At 53.2% G+C, this 21980-nt stretch overlaps 8 protein-coding genes across 8 annotated transcripts; 3 read left to right on the forward strand and 5 right to left on the reverse strand.

The window, feature by feature from the left end:
- Window positions 1–4579: 4579 nt before the first annotated feature.
- On the reverse strand, window positions 4580–5023 carry PG994_000325 (transposable element tc1 transposase; the record flags this gene model as incomplete). Its single annotated transcript, XM_066851734.1, has 1 exon — window positions 4580–5023. The coding sequence occupies one exon, from the start codon at window positions 5021–5023 to the stop codon at window positions 4580–4582; it is 444 nt and encodes a 147-aa protein (XP_066722366.1).
- A 707-nt stretch (window positions 5024–5730) lies between these two features.
- Window positions 5731–7251, forward strand: PG994_000326 (MOSC domain-containing protein; the record flags this gene model as incomplete). Its single annotated transcript, XM_066851735.1, has 3 exons — window positions 5731–6657; window positions 6721–6832; window positions 6905–7251. 3 exons carry the CDS (start codon window positions 5731–5733, stop codon window positions 7249–7251), a joined length of 1386 nt encoding a protein of 461 aa, XP_066722367.1.
- A 295-nt stretch (window positions 7252–7546) lies between these two features.
- Window positions 7547–10255, reverse strand: PG994_000327 (alpha-L-fucosidase 2 precursor; the record flags this gene model as incomplete). Its single annotated transcript, XM_066851736.1, has 6 exons — window positions 7547–8782; window positions 8841–8850; window positions 8915–9344; window positions 9410–9636; window positions 9700–9856; window positions 9928–10255. 6 exons carry the CDS (start codon window positions 10253–10255, stop codon window positions 7547–7549), a joined length of 2388 nt encoding a protein of 795 aa, XP_066722368.1.
- A 1009-nt stretch (window positions 10256–11264) lies between these two features.
- PG994_000328 (cytochrome P450) lies at window positions 11265–13255 on the reverse strand (the record flags this gene model as incomplete). Its single annotated transcript, XM_066851737.1, has 6 exons — window positions 11265–11718; window positions 11787–12160; window positions 12220–12654; window positions 12710–12869; window positions 12922–13024; window positions 13189–13255. The coding sequence occupies 6 exons, from the start codon at window positions 13253–13255 to the stop codon at window positions 11265–11267; spliced, it is 1593 nt and encodes a 530-aa protein (XP_066722369.1).
- A 1261-nt stretch (window positions 13256–14516) lies between these two features.
- PG994_000329 (uncharacterized protein) lies at window positions 14517–15812 on the forward strand (the record flags this gene model as incomplete). Its single annotated transcript, XM_066851738.1, has 3 exons — window positions 14517–14631; window positions 14694–15246; window positions 15302–15812. 3 exons carry the CDS (start codon window positions 14517–14519, stop codon window positions 15810–15812), a joined length of 1179 nt encoding a protein of 392 aa, XP_066722370.1.
- An 849-nt stretch (window positions 15813–16661) lies between these two features.
- PG994_000330 (RING/U-box) lies at window positions 16662–17330 on the forward strand (the record flags this gene model as incomplete). The annotated part of the gene is made up of 1 exon (XM_066851739.1): window positions 16662–17330. The coding sequence occupies one exon, from the start codon at window positions 16662–16664 to the stop codon at window positions 17328–17330; it is 669 nt and encodes a 222-aa protein (XP_066722371.1).
- Window positions 17331–17622: 292 nt separating this feature from the next.
- Window positions 17623–18806, reverse strand: PG994_000331 (S1 p1 nuclease; the record flags this gene model as incomplete). The annotated part of the gene is made up of 4 exons (XM_066851740.1): window positions 17623–17891; window positions 17995–18193; window positions 18269–18325; window positions 18441–18806. 4 exons carry the CDS (start codon window positions 18804–18806, stop codon window positions 17623–17625), a joined length of 891 nt encoding a protein of 296 aa, XP_066722372.1.
- A 730-nt stretch (window positions 18807–19536) lies between these two features.
- Window positions 19537–21580, reverse strand: PG994_000332 (ATPase synthesis protein 25- mitochondrial; the record flags this gene model as incomplete). The annotated part of the gene is made up of 3 exons (XM_066851741.1): window positions 19537–20679; window positions 20790–21203; window positions 21284–21580. 3 exons carry the CDS (start codon window positions 21578–21580, stop codon window positions 19537–19539), a joined length of 1854 nt encoding a protein of 617 aa, XP_066722373.1.
- Between the last annotated feature and the right edge of the window lie 400 nt (window positions 21581–21980).

Raw genomic sequence — 21980 nt, forward strand, 5'->3', positions numbered from 1 at the left:
TCAGCATCTCGCCCGGTATCTCCTAAGTCGACTCGTATCTTCTAGCGTCTGGTCGAGGTCCCCGACAATAATGGTTCACCGGTCACAGAAAAATGCCCTTTTCTATTGGATATTATAGCTGTTTAACCTAGTATGAAGATTGTTGCTGACCCGGCAATCCATCTTTGGCCGCGCACATGGCTGACGTCTATGCGTTGTCGTACGATAAGGCTACTGTTTTGTTGGGAGACAATCATTGGTTGTCTCGGCTCTCTTCATGCGACTATGCAAAGAACGAAGAAACAGCATCTAGGCAGCCCTGGAAACATGTTCCTGAGGGGCGTTTTCTGGGCATACCTCAGCATGCACGACGTAGTATGTCCAAGGCTAGTATCTTATAGTGTCGTTGTTCAACACGGTGAATTCCGTCTCTTGTTTTCTGCGGCTCTTACCGACCGAATTAACCACCGTGGGTTACATCCACATACAACGCTGCTTGCGGATCATGGCGAGCTACCACATTGGTAGGCAAGTACCTAAGTTACGTCTTACTGTTGCCAGCCATTTCGATGATCCAATCTCATTTTACTCCCTACATACAGTACATCCTCAGCCAGGTAAACCTAGTCTGGCGCAGAAATATGCATGAGGTGTGACGGCAGATACATGCCTTTCATGGATGCAAGCAGAAAAGAAATGGGAAGACCATAGGTCACATGTAGGCATCCATGATAAAGCCGCTGTACGGTACGCTCATACGGGCATGGACTGAACAAGAACGGCAGAAAAACAACACGCAAGAGCGGAACAGATTCCCGGTCCTATGGATCCGAACGCCATCTCAAGTGAAGGTGTGATTTACATACCTGCCTACATGCTGTAGGTAAGGAGTACGACCCTGCTGCTACTACGACGCCCATGCAAGTCTTGAAGTGTGGGGTTGACCAACTCCGACTGTTCGAGCTTGTGCATTGGGTTTGGTCACCTACAGTAGTGTGTCTCCTGCTTGCTGCCTCCCCCTTCCAATGACCCGTTACGAGTATATGCCTCTATGCTATCTGCTAGGTATTCTGGCTTGGTTGTTCTAGCAGGTGACTCTTGTGTAGATTCGGTCCCATTGTAACGGGCGACCGCCGTGCTGCCGTCGATCTGGCCGAGTCAATATCGCCGGCCTCCAGAAGTCGAGGACAAGTCCAAGAGAAGTCCAAGAGACTCGGGAAATTACCCTCCAACCCAAATCCCACGGTGACCGCTACAAGAGACTACTGCACGTACTAGCAGGACATGCTCAGGGCGATCTCTATGTAGATTTTGACAGCTGGGTTCTGAGATGGGGGAGGGAAAACGAGAAACGGAGAAAAGAGGGGGCTCCGTTCGGCCCTCACCCTGTCCCCTGCCCCCTGCCCGATGATCCCAGAGCGTGTCTGGGCTACAGGCCGCTCGTCACACTTTCCGCTTTGTGACCCCCGATATCTGAAACATATTTGAGGTGAAAATGTCAGCAAAGATTAGCATGTATTAGGATGGCTTGATAGGGGCTGGCACACAGAAGATACTATGAACCAAGAAAAAAAGGTATGATACACACATGCAAGCAAGCATCCATACCATACATCACACATCCAATAGTAAGGGATTATCCACAGCAAACCTAAACTAGTGGTAGGATTGTACCTACCTTGTAGTTGCCAGTAATTCGCTGTGTTTTTGTTTTGTGTATCGTAAGCCTACATCCTACTGCCTTGCCTACCTGTCCTGTCCTCGGAGTTCGTTGGAGGGGTGGATTCTGGGCTTGCAGCTCACTACTCCACCATCCACCATGCGCACTCTCAAGAAAAAGATTATGGCTAGAACAGTCCCCAAACGTGCAGTGTGCAGCACAGGGAAAGGGAAAGTACATGATCCGAGCAGTATGCATACTCCCTGCCTCCTTCTGTATGGAGACAGGCCTGAAAAAACACCTTTGTAATAACGGGACCGATAGCATGTCTATTATTAGTTCTGTCCAGACCAGCCGTTTGGGTCGCGCAAATCACGGCCGAGACGTAGCGGCGCAACCCCTTCAGCCTCTGACATCGGGACTCGGCGCATTTGTCGCAATTGGAAGAGGACCAAGCAGACTACACACCTATTTGCGCGTAGATACTTGGTTTCTTGAGAGGTAACTTTAGAATTTGACTGGGTGAGGGTGGGCCTGCACAATCCTTTCTTTTCCAGCTAGTAGATATCATGTCATAAAGAAGGGCCCATGGATGGGCCGTGAAGAAACGGCGCCGAGCTACCACTAGACTTCGGAGCCAGCAAAGTACCGAGAGAAAGCTGGATATGTGCCGGGATAGCGGCAGATTTCCGCCGCCGACGACTTTAGCATTACTCGTACCGTACTACATGCAGCAATGTACGTGAGTAGGTTAGGCAGGAGTCGTTGTTCATTCCGCATGCTGAGCGGCAGGGTCGGTAGGCTATAACACTGTCATTATCGACAATCTTGGTAACACGGGAGAGGGAATCCTGGGCAGCTAATCAGGACCTGCAGGCCGTTATTGTCACGATTGGGCGTGCCGCTCGTGGGACTTTCTGGTTCCGTCGAAGCATTGTAACGATAGCACACCATGCCCATCACATACCCTGCTTGATATGTATGTATGAAGAGGTCAAAGCACAATTTCCTGGTAATTGTTCGGTCTATGCAGAGGCCTGACATTAGTTCGGAGTGCCAGCCGCGCCGATATGTCCGTTGGGAAACAAGCATCATCAACCAGTCGGAAGATACCAAAGGATGGCTCTCTCTCTCTTTCTCTGTTACTCTCCCTCTCCCTCTGGGCGATGCTCTTTGTCTCTCACGTTGCTTTGGTTGCATCCGGAAAATAACTATTAGCAACTTAACCTGACCATGAGCATGTTACCTGCCTGCCTGTGAGTGCTCCCCTGACCCACGACAACTACTCCGCACTACTACTGCCCGTATCTGCCAGATCCCAATCGATGTAATTGACCCGACCACACCATTGCCTTCAGCTTCAGCTTCCATGTTGCGATGTAGTGTAGCTGCTCTTCATATTTGAAGTGCGAAGAATGCTTGACAATGACTGTCGTGTTGTTTAGGTATACGGTGTCATGTTGGGTGTTCATCAAGCTGAGACATGGCCGTTGAGATACTCGATGGATTTCGTTCAATTACTGCATGCAGATCGAGATGATCCAATGCAACCTACCATAAGCCGGACGCTTGCTATGGGTGGCGGCAGGCAGGCCGGGCTACCAGAATTAATATCCCTAAATACCACGCAACCACGTACGTCCCGGATGGATTCCCCCCATCTTGGGCCTTTCTGAGCTCGAAAAGGCAGTCGAGCTGGCCGCCCAACGGGTCGCCCTGACTATTTGGCTCTAGGAAGGTTGGTAGGGTGTCACCAAGACGCTCATAAGTTGCCAGACGTCGTATCCAGTGCTGGATTAGGACATGACAACATACATCGCCGCCATGTTTCCCAAGGTGCAGGCGGGCGGGTTGCCGACCGGTCCCTTCCCCTCGATCGAAATGGACAGGCTGCAACCCAAGAATCTCCAAACCGGCGGTCAGTTTACCAACCTAGCGGATGACAATACACAATTCCACGAGTCTACCGGCTCAGGCTGAACGGGTTGCGGCACCGCGGGTCACCGTCCAAAACAATACCCGGCGGGACAGACCGAATCCAGAAATAATGTCAGAATGACGCTTCCCGTCTCTGGACCAGAACGAACTACCAATTTGTTGCATTTCGGAGGTCCCGTATTTGCCATTGATCGAAGACGTAGAGAGCTGAATCTCGAAAATCTCGACTCTTGTGATGCGCGCCAATCATGTCATGACTTTTCTTTTCCCCCGTTTTCGCAGCTCACCCCTTAATAAGGCCTAAGCTAAAAAACCCGTACTATGGTGTTAGGGGTAAGTTTCCCTTTTCTACTTGTACTATGACCCATCCATGCACGGGCCAAAACCTTGGCATCCCCTCCTGATACATTTTATTAGTATTTCGTATGCATTCCATTGGCCTCGATTACAGCCATACATCTCTCGGGCATAGATTGTAAAAGTGACTGTAAATAATCATCCGGTAATTCATCCCAGGCCTCCTTAACCCAAATCCGAAGCCGGTCATACGAAGGCTTCTCGATAAGACCGTACTTATCTTCAAAATAATCCTTCATCCAATTCCAACACATCTCTATTGGATTTAAATCAGGGGAATAAGGTGGCCATTGGATAATTTGGATACCTCTTTCCTGTAGATCTAGAATCGTACCACTGGCAGAATGAGCTGGCGCACCATCCTACATTAGAATCAGCTGGTCCCCGAGCTGTTGTTAACAAAGTTGTATCCAGCCATGGATGATTGGAATTGTATAGGATCAATGTCTCGACAGTAATAGAACCCCAATCCTTTTCCCAGAATATACCAGGTCCTTTTCCGAGGCCCGAAAAACAGCCCCAGAACATCCAGCCGTGCTTTCGTTGGTATCGCTCGATAATACAGGTTGGATCCCATTCCTCTCCCGGTCTTCGGGTAACGTACTGTTTCCGATGGTGTCCTCCCGTAATCCAGGTCTCGTCGGTCTAAAGGACTCGAGCCCATTGTTTTGGGGTCCAGTCCTTATGTTCGAGGGCCCAGGCCAGGCGTTTCTGTCGGTTGGTTTCGGATATTGGTGGTTTTTGAGGGGCAGTATATCGTTTGAATCCAAGTCGACGGAGGGTAGATCGTATAACGTATACTCTAAAGAGGGACTGGAAGAGGATAACGGAGAGTTGGAGGAACGAGGCTTTGCGTCCTTCTTTAGAGCTAGTCACGAAAGAAACGAGTTCTTTTTCTTGCTTACGGGAAAGGACCCGAGGTCGGCCAGACCTCTTCGCTACATTGCTCGAAGGAGCCTTAATAGTAGTCTTAATCTGGTCGATAGAAAATCCAGTAATATCGTGAATCTCGGCTTTCGTTTTATTACCCTCAGAATAAAGGGTTCGGATACGTTGGCGGTCGTCGTTCGTAAGGTGCTTCGTACCCATCGTATCGTACTGCGTATCGTAATTGAGGAACGCGTCATTTTCCAAAAGAATGAAAAGAAGTACTGATTCTCTGAGCCCAAGTACGCTATACTGTAATTAGTATGGTGCCTCCTTGGCGGTGGATCATCGGTACTTGACAAGGGGGGGGAAAACTTATGCCTGATACCGTAGTAGCGGCCTTTAGTGCCTAGCTCAACACCGGTGTACTACTAGCATTGATTGACTTTGGCCAAAGCAACAAAAGAAAACCCCGAGGAGACAACCGGGTGGCGGCATCGCTGCGATTGCCGTTGATAGATCATTCGCCTCACCTGGGGTTTCCAAACAAAACAAATAACCCGGATACCTGGGCACTTTCTGTTTCTGCCATCGATGGAAGACAGTCGAAATCGTCACGTGACTGGCCATTGTCAGACGTGGTCGGACGACGGTGTTCAGGAGTTGGCACATGAGTGGAGCAAAACCTCGACCTCCTGTGTGTGGAAGGGGCGTTTCAGAGTCGCATCTTCGCCCTCTGCCTAGCGAGTCGTGTCATCCAACATCAGAACAGAAACATAATAAAACTCACAACCGACGAGGTTTCTATATACGTGTCAATTGATAATGATCACATCAACCGTCTGCCAATTTTCGTGATTTCTCAAGCAATCTCCTTTTATTTCAACATCTCGAAACTTCCGTCAGCGGACCACCCGGCATCTCCAACCATGGCCGGACTAATAGATCTCGAGGGCCTGAACCTGGATGCCAATGGCGTTTTCATGCTGGGAATGACCATCCTGGCTTTCCTCATACCCATTGTCCTCATCCTGCCGCCCGTGCCACTGCAAAAGAGCGATGCCCTGGTGCAGACGCACTCGCTAGCGGGCCTGGGCGCCGCCAAGAGCAACCTGAAGAAGCAGCACGCGGCAGCGGCGCACGCCGCGCGCGACGGGCAGCCGGCCGCCATCCAGAGCCTCGTCATCTACCCGGTCAAGTCGTGCCGGGGCATCGAGCTGGGCAAGAGCAAGGTGCTGCCGCACGGCCTGCAGCACGACCGCATCTACACGTTCGCGCAGCTGCGGAGCCCGTTTCCCGCCCCAGTGGCGGCGGACGGTAGTGGCAGTGGCAAGGGGGGCAAGGACGGCAAGGAGGAAGAAGAAGAATGCTGGGACTTCATCACGCAGCGCCAGTTCGCGCGCCTCGCCACCGTCGTCGTCGAGCTCTGGCTCCCCGACGAGATGAAGCTGCGCCGCCAGGGCCTGAACCTCAAGTCCACGCGCGAGACCTGGATGATCCTGCGCTTCCCCTGGCGCGAGCGTGGCTGGCGCGGCTGGCTCGAGGCCATGGCTGCCAAGCTGGCCGGCGGGCTGCGGGCGGAACCGCAGCGCGAGGTGCTCTTGCCGGTGGACTTCCCGTCGGAGCAGGAGATCGAGGAGCGGGGCTACACGCACGAGAATGTCCGGATCTGGAAGGAGCGCGTCCGCGCGCTCAACATGGAGAAGGACCTTTCAGAAGAGCTGCGCCTCTACCTGGGCGTCAGCAATAGGCTGGGTCTGTTCCGGCTCGATCCCGCGGCATTGAGGGAGGTACATGCGTGCGCGCCTAGTAAAGAGACCGCAGGCTGCCAGTCAGTCACGGGTTTCCAGGATGCGGTAAGTCGCCACCTGGAGGTATTATTCCATGGCGAATTTAAAGGCTAACACGCATAATATTAGTACCCTGTGAATATTCAAAATCTCAACAGCGTTCAACAGTTCAGCTCCGAGATACTCAAAGATGCCGGACTAAAAACGTTGGATGTCCTGAGGTTCAGACCCAACATAATCCGTAAGTGTTTGCGATCAATGAAATGGAGGGGTTCGTTCTAAAGCTGTAATATCTGACCTACGGCCGCAATAGTTTCCGGCGCCCCTGCATATGAAGAAGAAACCTGGAAGAAGATCTGCCTCAAATCCGGCAGCTCTGGACTCTACAACCCGGTGCGGTTCCATATCGCTTGTCGCACAACGCGCTGCAAGTTGCCCAACGTTGATCCCGCAGACGGCACGCGCCATCCTTCGGAGCCAGACCGGACCTTGCGTAAAGTGCGCAATGTCGACGAAGGCGCTCCACTTAAGGGGTGCTTGGGCATGCAGTCGATTCCCCTTTTCGACAAGGGACTGAGCGGTGATGACCTTGAGACATGGATAGGAGTAGGGATGACGCTAGAGGTCGAAGAAACGGGCAAGCACGTAATTCCTAAATAGACGGTTGCTAGTAGAGGCACTTATATACAACAGGGCGGGCTCAAGCCCAGTCGAATGATATATATATACCAGATTCACACTGCCCCGGCAAAAGACGTTGCAAAGACGACATTCGTATATTGAACAGGGTCTAGGTCTGCACTGGATCAATCGCCCCGGTACCAAATATACAAATCTCCCTCCTGGTCACCGTTGAGACGCTTCCAACATTTCATTATTGACCATAGGCCACCAGAATAAAGTCAAGTTCGCTTCAATACAATCGGCATTACTACCAGGACACAGCTGAGGTGCACTAAGGGGTGATCTCAAAGACTTCACCCGCTGTCGTCGAAAGGGGTTCGCTATACGCAGTCCCGTTGACTGAGAACGGAGAGCCATCGGCCAGACGCAGCGCCAACGTGCCGCCGATGCGCGAGGTCACCGTCGCGCGAGTCAGCTTGCCGCCGGACCAGGCCATGTCCACCACAAAACCGCCGCGGGCCACGAGGCCCGTGACGGAGCCGGTGCCGACGGCAGAGGGCAGCGCGGGCAGGAGGTGGACGACGTTGTGGCTCTGCAGCAGCATCTCGGCGACGGCGGACGTGAAGCCGAAGTTGCCGTCGATCTGGAAAGGGGACCCGGGCCCGCTGTCGGTGTTCCAGAGGTTGGGCGAGGGATAGCGCTGCAGGAACGCGACGGCGCTCTCCCAGACCTTGGCGCCGTCCAGGAGCCGCGCGTACAGGTTCATGACCCACGTGCGGCTCCAGCCCGTGCTGCCCGACCCGGTCTGCATGCGGTGGTCGACGAGCTTGCGCGCGGCCGCCGCCCAGTCGGACGCGTTGAGCGGCGCGAAGTGCGAGCCCGGGTACAGGCCCCAGATGGCCGACATGTGCCGGTGGCCCGGCTCGCCCTCGCCGTACTCGCGCCGCCACTCGAGCATCTGGCCGTAGGAGCCGACGGCCGGCGGGCGGATCTGGGACAGGTAGGTGCGGGCGTTGGCGCAGTCGTTCCCGGCCAGCCCGAGGGCCTCGCACGTCTGGATGACGGCGGTGAAGAGCTCCGTCAGCAGCGAGTTGTCCATCTGGACGCTGATGTCGACGCCCTCGGTCCGGCCGCCGGTGCGCATGTCGCCGGGGACGACGAAGGGGTTCTCGGGCGAGAGGGTGGGGCCCGTCGTCTTGAAGTCGTTCCAGTCGAACATGTAGCAGTAGTAGAACTGCGCCGCGCTCTGCAGGATCGGCCAGGCCTCGTCCCGGAGGAACCCCTTGTCGCCCGTGAAGCGGTAGTGCTCCATGGTGTGGAGCGCGAGCCAGGCGGAGCCCATCGGCCACATGGTGTAGGGCGTGCCGTAGTCGACGGGGGCCGCGTCCCCCCAGAGGTCGATGTTGTGATGGAGCACGAAGCCGCCGTTGTTGCAGTCGTACATAACATTGGCCATAGTCTGGCCGCGCGTCTTGGCCACCCTAATGAGGTCAAACAGGGGCTTATGCGTCTCCTGCAGGTTGGTCACCTCTGCCGGCCAGTAGTTCATCTCGGTGTTTATGTTAATCTGTGGTATGGTCAGCAGGTGGACCAAACACACATATCCATGGCAGTATTTTACTTACGGTGTACTTGCTACAGATTTATTAAAAGTCAGTGATTGGCTTCAATGCAATGTGGAAGGCGAACTGTAACTCACCTTCCCCAAGAGGGAGAGAAGTCCTTGTTCCAGAGACCTTGGAGATTGGCTGGAAGTGACAGATTACCCGTGTCTCTGGACGAAGCTACTAGGAGATGACGTCCGAAGTTGAACATCAGAGTAGCCATCTGAGGGTCGGCATTGGCGTTACGCTTGTAGTTGGATAGACGAGTTTTGGTATCCGAATTGCCAGCAGAGCCCGAAGACCCCAGGTTGAGGCTGACCCTTCCGGTCAGGGCAGTATTGTCTTTGATAGAGGCTTCGCGCACGGCAGCATACCCAGCTTTGGTCGCTGCGTCTAGGCTGGTCTTCAGGGCAGACTCCCACGCGCTCTGGCTGGAGTAGCGGTACGATGTTCGAGCGTCAAAGAAAATGTCCACCGTTGTGGCGCCGGTAACTATTATTGATCTACCGTCGCTGCTGACGCTTCCTAATAAAGGGGGGCTCACTCATCAGTATCTTTAGATGTTGCTGGAGAAAGCAGAAGTAACATACCTCCAGTGTTTACGATTCGTGCTTCAGATTTGAAGGTGATTGCGCCGGAAGACTGGCCACTGTTGCCGCTCAGGATCACCGAGGCTGCATCATTTGAAGTCGAAGCCGTCTGTGAGGTGGTGTATTGACCTCGGGACATAGTAACTTTCACATTCAGCTGCCCGGCCTCGCTAGCATTCATTCTCATCGCTATCACGCCATGAGGACAGCTTCCGATATATTCACGTCTATTATAGAGAGTCAGTAACAGAAAAAAGAAAAAAAACTATGGGGGCAGAAAGACAGCTTACGTATAGTTGACGTTATTGTAGTTGTACGTAACAAATGCCGTGCCCTGGTATGTATCAAAATACCGAAGCAGGTTGTTTCTTCCGTTGCCATGCCCAAAAGAGATTGTCATATCACCCAGAGGATTGTATTGCTGGCACGAGTTAGGGTTACCAGCCACTTAACAATCGTCAGCAACCAGATACACACACAATGGGATCATAGGGAGAATATATACAGGACCAACATACTGTTCTGAAGGACTGCTTGGCCAGCTCCAGTGATGTCGCCGCTCATAAGTTGAGAGCGGATGGTGTTCAAGGCATTCTTGGAGTTCCGGTTGGCACGATCCTGCCACGGTCCGCTCCAAATGGAGTTCTCGTTGAGAGAGATCTTCTCGTCACCCGTGCCGTAGATGGCAGCGCCAAGTCGGCCATTTCCAATGGGGAGGGTAGATGCGAAGTCGTCGCCGGCATCACTGCTATACCAAGCAAATCGTGAAGCATCCCATTGCGCCTGTGTGAGGGGAACCAAGGCCAACAAAGTGGCGATAGCGACTCTGATCAAAGTGGGGGCCATTTCAGGATTCAGTCCAGTCCGTGATAATGCGGCCTGGAATAACCACCTTCAAATATATTATACTCGTTAGGGAGACGTGCTTGATTCTTATACGCATCATCCCTTCTAAAAAAACGGGTGTCAAGCTAAACCGGGGTGGCAAGCCATCGTCGGCTCATGTTGTCACAGTGTATGATTCTCTCTAAGGACGGAATTGGTTTATTCGCGGGGAAATGCAGGTTGACGTCTTGGCAGGGAACGGCTCACCACCGTCCGTTACCCTTTATAGTGGTTACAGGGAACGAGCCGACTACTACGCTGAGAACGAAGCTCTTCCATGTTACGACCATGGCGGAGCCGTTAGGAATTTAGAACATATCGAGATTGGCAGTTGGCGCAGTACGGAGTATTGATCAAGTTGCAAGGGGATGGCCGGGCTAGTCGCACCAATAGGGAGACTTTTCTTGCCGTGGTGTGGCACTATGTTAATCAAGTTAGGTCGCATTATTCTCTGCAACGCTACGGGCGGAGTCTTGGAGTCGAGATCGAGTAAAGAATGCCTTCTTGGTTCCAGATTGCCGAGTGTTGCGAGATGAATCCTTTAGCAAACCTAACTAATGGGGAACTGCAGTCAGATAGAAACCAATGCTTCAACCGGGCATTTTCTCGCGGTGGCCACCATATACACAGACACATGGTCAACGTGTGCCTTACAAGAGAGCCGATCACCAAAAGAGCCGATCACCAAACGGAAACCGGCGATTCATCTTCTGGGTTTTGTCCATGGAGATCAAGTCGAAGGCTGCATGAGTTCATTACTCTGCACAGGTATACAAAGCCCTTGATGGTCAATCGTTAGACTAGTACCTATCAGGGTAGCCATGAAAGTCTTATAATCACCTAGTGTTTAATCCACGTACGTGTTGAGCGTTCTCAGGGTGTGGGCTTAGCCATCAATAACCAACCCCAGTCTTCCAAATTGTTCTCCTTCCCTACTCGAGGCCCATCTCATTTCATCCGACTTGGCGTCTTATTCGGAAGCCAAAGTCGAGAACTTCATTCCCTCGGGGACCGCTTTCCACTGCTGATTAGCATCGAGCAATGTCTCGCAGTGCTTCCACTCCTCTCGGATGGTCTGCGCGTGTTCGGCACTCCGCGGCGTCAGCTTCACGGGGAACGGTTCGGGGTGAACCAAGAACCCCTGTGACAGCTTCGAAGGGTCCGGCGTGATCTCGCTGCCGTCAGGGGCGACAACTTTCTCGACAAGCAGTGCCCAGAGGATCCTGGACATGCAGAGAAACAGGGAGCGCTCAGCGGTGTGCATGCCCACACAGATACGGCGTCCGGACCCAAATACGAAATGGTCTCTTTTCGACACATCGGGGTTGGCGGCGGCCTCGGCGGCAATCTGGTCGTCGCCCAGATAGCGCGTAGGGTCGAACACGTCAGGGTGAGCGTAGCGCTTGGGATCTCGGTGAATGCCCCTATGAATAGGATCTTAGACAAACCGCTCGAAATAACAGCAGGCATTTCTCAAAAGGATGCAGCTTACCACACGTTCGTTACGATCGAAGCATTCTTCGGTATCTTGTAACCCATGTACTCGTCGTCTCTCATAGCGCAATGTGGTACCCCCAGAATAGCTGTGGGCATCCAGCGCAGGGTCTCCTTAAGAATGGCTCGGATGTATGGCAAATCTGGCGCGTCGTCGATCGTAGGCATCCTTCCACCACACACACGATCAAGTTCTTCCTGGGCTGTTTTTTGCTCGTCCGGGTATAGTATCATTGCCTGAACGAATCCCATTACAGTATTGGCTGTGGTATCATAGCCGGCCTCGAGAATAGTGGCGGCAACGTAAGCAGCTTCATCGTCCGAGAAGTCACCCCCTTTCTGAGCATTGAAGACGTCGATACCGAAACATGGCTGTGACAAATAGTAAGCAATCATACTAGTGATGGGCGACATATACGGGCGGGCCATACCAATGAGGTTTTGTTGTTGATTCTCCGCTTACACTCGGTCCAGTGACCAAAGAATAGCTCCTTCTCATTTGCGTGCTGGATTTTGGCCTTCCTACTTGCTGGAAGAAGCGAGTCCGGCAGCTTCCTCAGGATTGGATAGAAATCAAGTAAAGCAGACCCGGTAGAACCCACAGTTGGCACAAATTCGTCAACGACGTTATATAGGTGCTTCAGGTTTGGATCGTGGATACTGGATGTTCGGAAACCATAGATCATTTGCGACACGAGAGAGGTGGTGAAGCGGCGAACGTGATCAACCCATAAATCCGGTTCATCCAAAAGGCCGCACATCAACCGCTTGGCCTCAAGGTCCTGGTACGGCACATAAGCCTTGGCGGCTCGGACATTCAATACGACATGGAAGAGCTTGTGGATCACTCTCCATCGATCTCCATGCTGTGTCTAATGTCAGTCGCTTCGCACTGGCGTTGGATGGGGCGAGACAGCATACCATAAAGAGCATTCGATGGTTGTTGCTAACAATCCTCGCAATGTACAAGTCTGGACGGGAATTGTAGATGCTCCCTCGCTTGTCGAGCAAGTCTTTGATAGCTCGGTCGGAGCTGAGTACAATCGTGGCGGAGGTTCCAAGCATCAAGGAGAAAACCGGCCTGCCAACTATTAGCCAAGCCTACAGACCAGCATTGTATATCTTGGCCTAACCCATATTCTTCTGCCCATTTCTTCATTTGTAAATGTGGATTCTCTTTGGGCATAAGGTGTAGATTCCCAAGTAACGGTATAGTAGGAGGCCCTGGAGGGTAACCTGGAGGCCTGCGGCCTATCGACTCTCGACGTTAGCATGTGTTGCTCTTCGAGGTAGCAATTGGTATGCAGCAGAAGGTCATGTCAGTAGTTCTACCATGAGCTGCCTCTTCAACCCTCAAATAAGACTGGGATAGGGAGGAGTGAGGCCCGAAATTTACTTACCGATTCGCAGCAGCTGCCTGAGCATGTAACACAGTGCTACAAGCACGGGAAGAAACCAAAGATCCATCATGATAGGCGAGTGTAAGCTATAGCTTGCTACGGTAGTTTCAGAATGAGAGATGAGTTCCCAGAAGAGTCTTGACGGCCGCGACTCTCTGCTTTAAAGAGTGCGAAGTGGATATATGATATGACCCCAAGACAAGGCCATACGAACTCCGCACCTTGGGCTCTGGGAGATGCATATAATACTACCGAAGTACTAATCATCGCCATATCCGGAAACTAAGACGAACCACCGGTGCAATACATGCATAGCTCCGGTAAATATGATTGGGTGAGATTCCCATGAAGGTTGCACTATATACGCAACCGCACCATGCTTTCCTGTCTGACAGCATTCGGCTTTTCAAAGACAGCCAGTGGTCGTATAATGTCACCTGACAGCATAACCGAATATGGGGTACTGATAATCATTCATCCACTCACATGTATGGACTATGTTTATTTGAGTGTAACATAATGATTGGTCCTCTTCTTTAGCGACAATGATGTGTTATATGTAGGAGGCGCCGAGCCGGTCGCAAATTATTGCCGGAGCAACGAAGCACAATCGGCTAGGACAGCAAATGTTCCCAATGTAGGTGAATGTACGAATCTTACCGATCAGTCGCTTTTCCCCGGGCGAGGACCGGGGAAAGATTTATATCCGTCCTGCCAGCTCACAGGAAGATGGAAAGCAGAAGGCACTTCGGAGATCAATGGAGTAAAGCAGCAGATGGCAAAACGAAGATCAAAACGACTTCTTACATGTGAGTGAACAATGACAAAAGGATGGATGGACGTGCATATGATTGAAGCACCTATTACCTAACATGTATACGGTTTCTGATATAATGGTTTGGTGTTTGCAATCAGATCATGCCTGCAAGGTCCGAGTAGGTAATGTTGAGGCAGCTGAAAATATAATGCAGTCAGTGATCCTCTCAACTCCTCTTTTCAGTTCGACTGTTTTGCGATATGATATAGTTGATATCGCAAACTGCATGTAGGTAGTTGAACTTGGTCAGATGCATTTCTATGTAGAAAATGTGACGGTGTTATACCCCCGTTTTCATGTGAAGGTTGGTGGGGCATGAGCTGGATGGGGCTTTCATCAATATCTGGTTGCTTAACGATTAGTGGACTATGGACGGCTCAACCACTGAGTATACCTACGCGTTCTGAGTACCCCAAATCATCTAAGCCTGTAATTCGAATCCCTTTTAATTTGGTAACCTCAGCAGTTCGACTTCTTTGTACAGATCTCACAAAGGGAGCAGCAGTACGACATGACACCCCGAGTATCGGTCAAGGCCTTTCTGGCCATAGCCCGTACAGCTCTAACCGCCCCACCATCAAAACGGCAAACACCTCTCACCTTTGTCGTGGGCAATGAGTCGGCCGGTAAGTCTGCCCGGCTCATACCACATCCACTCATGTTACCGAGTCTGACATTAGTCTCTCAGATCTCGACTCCCTGTGCTCGGCCATTCTGCTGGCCTACCTGCGCACCCATTCGCCCCCGCATACACTGCACATCCCCCTTTGTCACATCCCGCGAGATGATTTATCCCTGCGCCCCGAGTTCACCTCGGTGCTGCGCCGCGCGGGAACCTCGCCTGATGATGTCATCAACCTTTCCGAGCTGCCAGGAGCCGGGAGCTTGAGTCCTGCCGACACGCGCTGGCTGCTCGTCGACCACAACGCGCTGACGGGCCAGCTGGCCCAGCTCTACAGCGCTCAGATCGAGGCCTGCATCGATCACCACGCCGACGAGGCCAAGGTGCCCCGGGACAGCCCGCTGCGCGTCATCGAGAAGAGGGGGAGCTGCGCAAGCCTCGTCGTGGCGCAATGCCGCGATGCCTGGGACGCGCTGTCTGCCACGTCGTCGTCTGAGGAGGAGGAGGGAGCACGGGCAGTCGATGCCAACTTGGCCTATCTGGGCCTTGGCCCCATCTTGATCGACACTTCCAACCTCCAGAATGCGGACAAGACGACAAAGTTTGACACGGACGCTGCGTCGTACTCTTGAGTCCAAGTTGAAAGGCGGCGCCGAGTCTGCTGCCGCCAGAAGCGCAAGTGGCTCGTCGGCATCCTACGAGAGAAAGGCATTTCACGACGAGGTTGCGAACCTAAAGGAAGACATCACGTCCTTGTCATTACGCGATATCCTGCGAAAAGATTACAAGGAGTGGGAGGATGCTGGTGTACGGCTGGGCACATCGTCGGTACCACAGGATTTCGCCTTCCTGGCCAAGAAGGCTGGGGGCGAGGACGCGCTGGCCGAGCGGATACGCGAATGGGCCAAAGAGAAGGACTTGGGGCTCATGGCAGTGCTGACGACATCATCAGACGATGGAAAATTCAAGAGAGAGATGCTGGTATGGGCGCAATCAGAGGAGGCTGTCCAAGCAGCTAAGAAATTTGAGAAGCAACGCAGCGAAGAGCTGGGCTTGAGTCCATGGAACAATGGCACACTCGACGTTGATGGAGAGGGTCGTTGGAGGAGGTGCTGGGCTCAAGCGAACATAAAAAACAGCCGGAAACAAATTGCGCCCATGCTACGCGAGGCACTGGGTGCGTAGGTAGGCCATCCGCAAATGTCCATAGCCAAGTGAGTATACATTGCTTTCCTGGTAAATACGCCCCAATATCTCTTTCCATTGACATACAGCTTGCTAGTTGGATGTGATTTGCAACGAACAACGGCCTTTGTTCTGCGGCTTGTCAACATGATAGAGTGGCATGAATGGCTATTGTTATTGTCGGCTCATGTCTTCGGGCCATTGTTGCCAAATATTTCGCTTTGTCTGTCCCCCGAGAAATGGTCGATATAAAGCCAGAGATTACGGCCCGTATTGTTTTTCATATGTAGAAACGCAGCACACAAACACTCAGGGTTCCTTACGCTTAAACGTTGACACGTTTTGACAATGGCTACCAACATGTCTGGAACAGGAGAAAATGGGCATGTACCCAACCATAGCCAGAGCGCAAGTGAGCCTCCGCCACCTCCGCCTACATCCTCTGTAGTTCCTCCTCCCCCGCCACCACCTGCTCCCCACCCTCCTCGACCAGTCGTGGCTATCCCTCAAGGGTTGGAATCTGCCTCTTGGCGTCAGACGGCACCGATTCCTACGGTTGAGCTAACCCCGATTCCGCTTCAAGAGGCCGCCCCTGCAAGAAGGCTCCGTGAGTTAACTCCGATTCCTCTCCAGGAGACTCCCCCTGCAAGAAGGCGGCTCCGTGAGCTAAGACCCGCTCCTCCACGCGAGGAAGTGCCACGCGAGGAAAGGCGTGGCCCAAATCTCGCTCTATCGTCCGAGGTAGTTAACGTGGCTTTGCCGCAGCCGCAGCCCACACAGATACCTTTCCAGGCGCCGCCGCAGCCCCAGCCGCCCCAGCCGCAACCTGAAACCATCTCCATTCCCGCAATGTACGCGCCCCCGCCCGGGAACCTCCACCCGTTGTTGATGCAGATGTACATCCACTACCAAGACCCCGGCCGCCAGCAAGCGCGCATCATCTCCCACACGGCGCAGTTCCGCGACATCTCGCCCTACATCGACACGGGCCTCGACCCCGCGAGCGGCCAGCCCGTGCTTCTCGACCTCGAGTGCCCGTGCTACCACTACCACCTCGACGTGCCGCGGCGGGTGTCGCCCAACGACTTCCCGGACGCGCCGCTCGAGCCCCTGGCCGTGCTGCCCTGCGGCCACATGCTGGGCGCGCACTGCCTGGACCGCTGGATGCGCGACCTCGATGACGAGGGCAAGGAGCCCGACTGCCCGCTCTGCCGCTTCAAGCTGACCTACCGCAAGTGCGGCTGCCTCCTGCGCGTCCGCGAGTACAACTGGCTGCTCCCCCGCGAGCAGCAAATACCGCTCACCCTGCCCGAGGGCGGCCGTGTGGACCTGAACTGTGGGCCGCACCGCGACCGCCGCGCCGAGAGGAAGCTGCGCAAGTGGATGGACGAGCACTTGCCGGCGAACGCGGCGCACGGGTCGATCACGAGGGCGCAAGAGATGCGCCTTCATGCTTGCATCGGTGGACTGGCTCGATCAGCTAGGAACTGGCATCGGGAAAATGCACCCAGATGGTAAGGTAAGGTAAGGTAAGTGGTGGCTTTGTCGGGTGTATTAGTGCAACCGTTCGTCCCTTGCGTGAATACATGGTTTTGTCTTTGGCCCGCGTGGAATCCTCGAATCCCTTGTCAATGCTAAACTGTAAATACTATAGATTACTAGATGTAATTATAAGATAAAACAGACAGCGCCTTGGATGTGGTTTTCATAGTGGAACGTCAAGTCATTATTAATTCGAGTACTTGGTCAATAATAATAATAGCAACCCCTTTTTGTTACCACCCAAGCTAACTCACTGTGACTAAATGGTTTAAACAGCAGAAGCAATAGCATCGAGCCACTTTGCTAGGCGGTATCCTTGTTTTGCGATCTGCAGGGAAACAACTGGCTGCCCCCTCGTCGTGTAATCGCCGCCCAAGTCCTGATCCTCCACGGCACTGACACCCCCCTCAAGCACGGTCGAGCAGACATAGGCATTGGACTCGGTGGCCCAGCCTAGAGTGATGTTCTGAGCATCCGCAAGGCTTAAATCGCTCACCCAGCCAGCAGCCTGGGACTCGTAGATGCCAGACTTGATTGCTATCAGGTTGCAGAGAGAGAGAGTCAGCACACGAAAACATGCATATTGCGTGCTCATCAAAGGTTGAGGTCTAGGAAAGAGGGAGGAAGGACGAGAACGCACCCATGGTCAAATTGGCAGCCCATGACCTAGCAGAAGTCAAGGAGGAGCCACCCGAGACAGACTCGGGGATCTCGGAGTCCCAGACGTGGTGCAGGTTGGTTTCCTCGCCGCTATAATCGACAGGAATCCCATTTCCACCCTTTTCGAGGTTCTCATTATGTAGCGGCTGCCCTATGTCCCCGAGAAAATGGATAACAAACTAAAAACCGGGTGGCATTTAGTGATAGTCTTAGGCACTGCCGGAAGCCAGGATACTTCAAGCAGATATACATACCTTGGCAGCCATCTGGCGCTCTGACGAGTCTAAATCCGCGTCCAGCAGGCGGTTGGTCTACCACATGTCAGCTATTCTGTCTGCTCGCACCCTCTCTCTCTCCTCTCTCCGCCCCTTCCTGTCCAGTAAAAAAGTAACGCGAAGCGAACAGCTAAGCCCGGGGTCTACTCACATAATTCGAGATAGCGCTCACGATGCACCCGCCCTCGCCGCAGTCGCGCGCGAAGTCGACGCCGCAGCTCGAGGGCGGGCTGTCCTGGGCGTCGATGTAGTGGAAGCCGGACGAGAACTTGCCGGCCTCGGTGTGGCCGTACGGGTCGGCCCAGCTCGCGACCGAGGCGAGGTAGTTGGCGGAGGCATCCGCCATGAGGTTCTGGAAGTAGGTACAGGTGCCCGCGGCAACAAAGTCGGTGGCGACGTACGCCACCGTCTCGTGGCCCATGGCGCCCCAGGCTTGAACGCCAGGGAGCAGAAGGGATGCTGCCGTGGCCGCGGAGAGGAGCATCTTGTTGTTGCTGCTGGCTGGGATGCGGATCATTTCGACAAAAAAAGGCTACAAGAGTTCGTTTGGAGACGTAGTCTTGTGGTCCTGGGAGATTTTAAGGTCCAACAGGTGACAGGAGCCCTCCCAGCATCGTACTTATACCATGCCATGCGCACATGACGGATCGAGCCACACCACTGGCGTTAGCTGCATCGACAAGATGGAAGACAATTTCACTGCCGCTGGCTATGTTGTGAAACAGGGCCAATCAAGCAATTGTAACTACCACAACAGGCCTGTCAGGGCCATCTATGCGCACTAGGACAGGCACCACTTGCCCGCCAGCCAATCGCGCGCCGCACGTTGCCAAGCTTCACGGGGTCGTTCGCTAGATCCGCTAGAGCGCCCCAGCACCTTTGATTACTTTATGTGGCTACACAATGCACACCGCACATCGTTTGTGGTGCGCAAGATAACGAACTGGATGCTCAATAATCAGCTTCACATGCAGACATGCCTAGAGCTGCAGAACAATGATTCCAGCGACAGAGACGAGCATCGGCGTCCCAAGCCATAATATATACATTCGTTGTAAAAGTACAGTTAACTTTTAGCATCTCATCACAAGGCCGTAGTGGCGCCTCCTTCGGAGTACTGCACGAGAATATGTGACCCGTGCAACCGTTCAATGTCTTTCCATGAGACGGCAATAATTCCTAGAAACATCGTACATTTGGGTAAACGGAAACACCCAGGACGACTAGCAGCTCTCGTACGCAGCCACTTAGATCGAAGGGATGATACTCCTAACGAGCTTGACAAACTCCCGATTCGCCAATGCTTGTGTTAAGGGACTGCCTGAATCAACTGGCAATGTCGCGGCGTGCTCTTCTGCTCGAGGATCGGCAAGACGGACACATCCGAGGACTGCCTCGCGCACACCATGAGTGGGCTGGACCGGCGGGTTTTCCTTCAGCATCTCCGGGAAACAACGACGAAGCGCCGAGGCGCAAAGGGTGGATGATTGTGTTCTCGTCATCAGACGGTACATGTACAGATAAAGAGATTCTGACCGCGGCTGCATGTATTGGGGCGGCATGCGCCATACTTCCCAAAAGCGATCCCAGTTTTGCTGCCTTGCATATGCGCCGAGGAGCTTAACCAGCAGATCCTCACCCATGTAAGGCAATCGAGCTTGCACCAGGAGAACTTCGAGTCGTGTCTGAAGAGCCATGGTTGCTGTGTCGGCGTCTGAATCCATGGAGATGGCCTCAATTATTGCAACAATGACGTCATTGGTGATGACGTTCTGGCCACGGAGTTGCAACGAGCCGAGAAGATCCAGAGCTGCCGCATTCTTCTCTTGCAAGGCGGCATCAGATGCAGAGTAAATACAAGAGAGAATGTCGAGGCATTGCTCTCGCGAGGCCAGTATAGCACCTGTGCGGTATTGCGTTACCAAGGTTCTGATGTTGTCGATTCCGGAGTACGATGGGTGTCTGAGCTGACGGCCCCTACACTCTAGAGCCAATCGCAGACTCCATATGTATTCTGAAGGTACATCTTGAATGGCTAACGCTAACAACCGATCGAACGCAGGAGAAGCCAGCAAATCTTTCATCTCCGCTGAAGTAGCCTGATGTACATGAGTATGGAGTAGCTCAAGAGCGCGAAGCTTCTCCTCTCCGGCATACCGTAGCTGCTTCGATAATTCTTTTAAGTGCCCCTTAGGATAGGCTTCCTGCGAAGAGGCAGATGTCGTTGGGCTGCTGTGAACAGTTGAAGAAGTAGACATCGATTTGGACTGCGTTGAAGCAAGACGGTTAGCGCCAGGCGTTTGATCGGATGGCAAGTGCGGTCGTGTTGGAGGATGTGTTATTGAAGACTGTCCTGGCGCAGCAATGCCTGTAGCCGGATTTGCTGCATCCTTTTGCGAATTTTGAAGTGCCTGTCTCTCCATTGATCTCTGCCACAGGGTTTCGAGGCCAAGCTCTGCTCTTCGGGCCTCTGTCATGATCTGAACCACGATTGTGGAACCTTTCTGGGGACACCGAAACCAGCGACGCGGCCGTCCTCGGAAACAACAGTAACGTCCTCGCTGCTGCGGTTAAGGGTTCCCAGATTAACACAGATCCAACCAGTTGAGATGCCATCATCGGCGTCATCGGTGCCCATGGTGCCCAGGAACTTCGCCCTCTTGGCTTTTCTCCGGAGCTTGGTCTTGCGCTCGTTCGGGCCCAGCAAACCATCGGCATCGGCGTGGACTTTGTGTTGGTAGCGTAGCCAGCGCACCAAGCGGCTTGCAGAGACGTGGAGGTGGCGCTCGCTACGTGCGTTTCCAAACAACATGATCAAGTTGGGGCCTAATGCGGCGGGCGGGTTAAGCTCCCGCAAGTTTAGCAGCGAGAGCTCTTCAAGACCCATTTCCTCGGTTGTATATTCCAGCAGCGACTGGATGATAGCAGGTGAATCTGCCGGCACCTCTGGCAAGGGGGCGGTTCAGCCACTGGCGCATGGGTGGGTGGCTCTACCTGGAGATACCAAGGAACCTCTGCATCTTGCGAGTCTGCCACTTGACCATCCTCAGCAATCTCGGGCTCCGTTTCCTGTGGGGATTGGGGCTTGCCAGCTTCACTTGACGATGAACGAACAGGCGCCGCGGAAAAGCGGCGCAAAGCTGGAACCGAGAGAGCGAGACGCCTGGTAGTGTATGCTTGAGATGTAATGTAAGGGGACGTTGGTGCGAGGAACAGCTTAAACACGGAAGCACGACAATGAGAGCAACCTGCTGAAGCTGCCGCTTCCAGTGCACGTCTGGCAGCCATCATCTCATGCCGTAGCGTAGCGGTATGAGTTGCCAGTGGAAGAAGATAAGAAGAATTGAAATCGTGATGTGAGAACCAGTCCTTCTACTGCTCTCGTCTAGACCTCCAGCTCTAATCCAATGATGAACAAAATGGGCAGTTAGTTTACAGATACCTACGCTATCGGAAAATCTTAAAGCTCCCGTCTCCCAGCTGTACTCGTAGGTACCGACCACCTATGGAAGCAGAGCGAGCTGGAGGCGGGGTTGTTTCTTCTAGATTATATCCAATGAGAAGCCCGAATTCCGTACCCCGCTAAGCTCAGAACTTGTTAGAGTCTTCAGTACATGACTTATGCACTTATCAATCAAAACGATGGAAAAATTTGGGCTGAAAATAAACTGGACCCCCGAAGCCGATTACA

The sequence above is a fragment of the Apiospora phragmitis genome, assembly GCF_038363925.1.
Source record: "Apiospora phragmitis strain CBS 135458 chromosome Unknown utg000001l:1.0-2902119.0:1.0-2906034.0, whole genome shotgun sequence".
Lineage (NCBI taxonomy): Eukaryota > Fungi > Ascomycota > Sordariomycetes > Amphisphaeriales > Apiosporaceae > Apiospora > Apiospora phragmitis.